Source organism: Anarrhichthys ocellatus, unplaced genomic scaffold (assembly GCF_004355925.1).
Source record: "Anarrhichthys ocellatus isolate YVR2014 unplaced genomic scaffold, GSC_Weel_1.0 scaffold17, whole genome shotgun sequence".
Classification (NCBI taxonomy): domain Eukaryota; kingdom Metazoa; phylum Chordata; class Actinopteri; order Perciformes; family Anarhichadidae; genus Anarrhichthys; species Anarrhichthys ocellatus.
Window position 1 is genome coordinate 3,813,441 of NW_022280047.1, and position 3,046 is coordinate 3,816,486.

The 3,046-nt window shown below is 36.0% G+C and overlaps 1 protein-coding gene across 2 annotated transcripts in view; it reads left to right on the top strand.

The window, feature by feature from the left end:
* Positions 1-1,653, top strand: part of fancc (FA complementation group C) — a 25,732-nt gene extending 24,079 nt beyond the window's left edge. For both annotated transcript variants that reach the window (XM_031856616.1, XM_031856617.1), the window contains exon 15: positions 60-1,653. In XM_031856616.1, the coding sequence (XP_031712476.1) occupies positions 60-236 (177 nt within the window). In that variant the 3' untranslated portion in view covers positions 237-1,653. The remainder of the gene's footprint in view (positions 1-59) is intronic.
* The last annotated feature ends 1,393 nt before the right edge of the window (positions 1,654-3,046 follow it).

Genomic DNA, 3,046 nt, shown 5'->3' on the forward strand with positions numbered 1-3,046 from the left:
TGTGTGTGTGTGTGTGTGTGTGTGTGTGTGTGTGTGTGTGTGTGTGTGTGTGAGTCCAGGTGGTGGATCGTTCTGGTCTGGTTGATGAAGCAGAGTGTGTTCTCAGCTCGCTGGAGCTCCGACTAAACGAAGAGAACTGCTTATCAAGCGACACTAAAAGAGTTCATCTCAGGATCCAGGCACTTCAAAACACAGTAACACGTATGCATGCAGCATCCAACTGTGCTGATAACTAAGCACTCACACTCTGAAATAGGTGAGAGTGTATACACTCACACACACGCACACACTAATGCATAGAACCACACCAGCTCAGGGTTGATTTTTTCAAGACACCTTTGCAGAATGTCAAATAGCCACGCTCTTGTGGAGACATGCTGTGGTGCAATGACAGGAGTGTGTCAAAACAGCACAGCGAGGACAGATTATGTGGAGAGGCTACAATTATACGCAAACACACACACATGACACATCTACAAGGCCCACAAGGACACTTGAACAGTGACAGATCACACTGCAAAGAAGCAGCGGCTCGTACAATGTGTCAGAGTCCTCCCACTCTCATAATTGTCTCACAATATACATCCTTCACGTTACAGATGCTGACTAAAAGACATTTGTGTTTGGAGGACACAAGTTATCTTTGTGTAAATACTATTTGTTAGATTGTGTAATGTTTATAAGAAAAAACATTCTGTCAGTACTGAGTATATGATACAATGTAACTACGTAATAATATGTCTTTGTACATTTTCTATTGCTTCATTATTTATACAGATGGAGAATGACTCCTTTTTTGTTTTATCCATAATTTTAAGTGCAGACATTTAAAATGACCACTGGACCCAGACATTTGGGATTACCTGGCTTATGTCTCTACAGAACATACTTCATGACTACTGCATGAGCTGTACAGAAATATAAACAAACACATACTTTATGTTTACTTTTCTTGTGCTGTCGAATGAAAATGTTTACATTTTTGGCATCATGCAGGATGATTGATATCGTGTTTTCAATGTGGTCCATGATGTACTTGTAATGTGTGAGCAGATTTGATTTCCACCTTTAAAAGTAAAAAGTGGGCTAAATGTTGGAGTCATTTTTTCTCACACACAAACACAGCCATCCTTCTTCACAACATGTAAAGTCATATTTAGCGTTTACACAATCTGGCTGTATCATTTTATTTAATTTCCTGTATTATGACACCTCTCTAATAAGTGACAATTTCAAAGGCAAAATTCCAAAAATGATCTCCCTTTATTTGACTAGATTTCATAAAAATCACAGTATAGTATATTGCCTAAAGTAAAACTAAAAATCCATAAAAATGTTAGTCATAAAAGGTCATTAAAAGGAATGAAAATTATAGCAGTATATATCGTAAACGGTCATAGAATAATATGGCAAAGAAATATCAAAGAAGTAATAATATAGTATGTAGTAAAAAGTAATGTAGTATGTCACAAAAAAGTAATTTGTAGTATATAGTATTACCGTGTTGTTAAAAAAAAATTTGGCCAAAAAGGTCAAACAATTTCCAAAATGAATCACAAGGTAGACATGCTCTAAAGCATAGCCTGCTTTATTGTCTATTTTACTCTAAATGGAACATAATTTACTAAATGAACATTATAAAGTATCGAAGAAAACTTGAAACTAGCGATTGAGACCATAAACTCCTGTTTACGATGTTTACTGAGGTAATAAATCCAGTGAGAGAGTCGTGTTCTCATAGTCTTCTATACAATCAGACATTTTGCAACCAGTGGAATCTTCCCCTGCTGGCCATTAGGAAGAGTGCAAGTGTACGGCAATTCCTCATTGGTTTAACTTTTCAGAACTTGAGGTCCGCCCCCCCCCCCCCCCCACGTTAACACTGTCGGCTCTCTCAGTACTGTTTCCATTATTTGCACTGTTATCGTTGTTAGCATTGTTAGCTATCCACAAGGAGGCAATAGATATGCACTGAATTTAGCATTTAGCACCTTTGACTTAATTTTGGTCAAAGGGGACTTTTTGACATTTTTGGAACAATAAAGACCTGCTATATCATGTGAACAAATGTGTTGTGCCTCCTGTCTTATTATTTGCGGAAATAGTGGGTTGTTTTTGCCTTAACTGCCTTCATTTAAGGTTCGAGTGCTTGGAAAGCTTTGTTTATCCAGGCATGAAGTTACTGCTTTCCCCTGCTTAAGTTACTGTTGTTCCCGTCAGTATTCTATGTCATACACTGAAGCATTCGACACACAAACATCATGTGTTATGCAGACTGAATAAAGAGCAAACATGTTGTTAGTCTAACCCAGTCATTTATCAAAATGGCCCATCCATGAGGGAAAATGTTGGTAGAAATGCCTTTGGAAACCAATACACAGACACAGGTAAGATATTGCTGGAAATAGATGAGCAGATTACAGCACAGATTACAGTGTAATGTTAGCTAAGAGGCAGAACTGGACAACTGCTCCCATATGCAATCAAAACTCAGTCAGTCCAATTATTACTAATTGTCATCATTCAGTATAATGCTTACTGTAATCAACAAATTGAGGAATCAAATAGAGGTTGATGCCTTTTGGCTTAAGGTTTTTGCCTTTCTTGGTCAGTATACTGTGTCATTAAAAAGCTCTACAAAGGTCATAGTATATATAGTATGGTGAAAAAGGTCAACAGTATAGCATGTTGAAAAAAGTAATAAAAAGTTATAGTATAGAATGTTAAAAAAGTAATAAAATGTAATAGTATAGCATGTTGAAAAAAGTATTTGTATATCATGTGGGGAAAAAGGCACAGTATAGGCACAGTATTTCGAAAAAAGTAATTAAAATGTCTAATATAATATGTCGGAAGAAATGTCTTACTACAGCATATTGACAAAAGTCAAAGTATAGCATGTCGAAAATAAGTAATCAAAAAAGTAATATATGTCGAAAAAAGTCAAAGTATAGTATGTTGAAAAAAGTTATAGTATAGTATGCAGCACAAAGTCATAGTATAGCATGTTGAAAAAAGTCATAGTATAGCATGTTGAAAAAAGTCA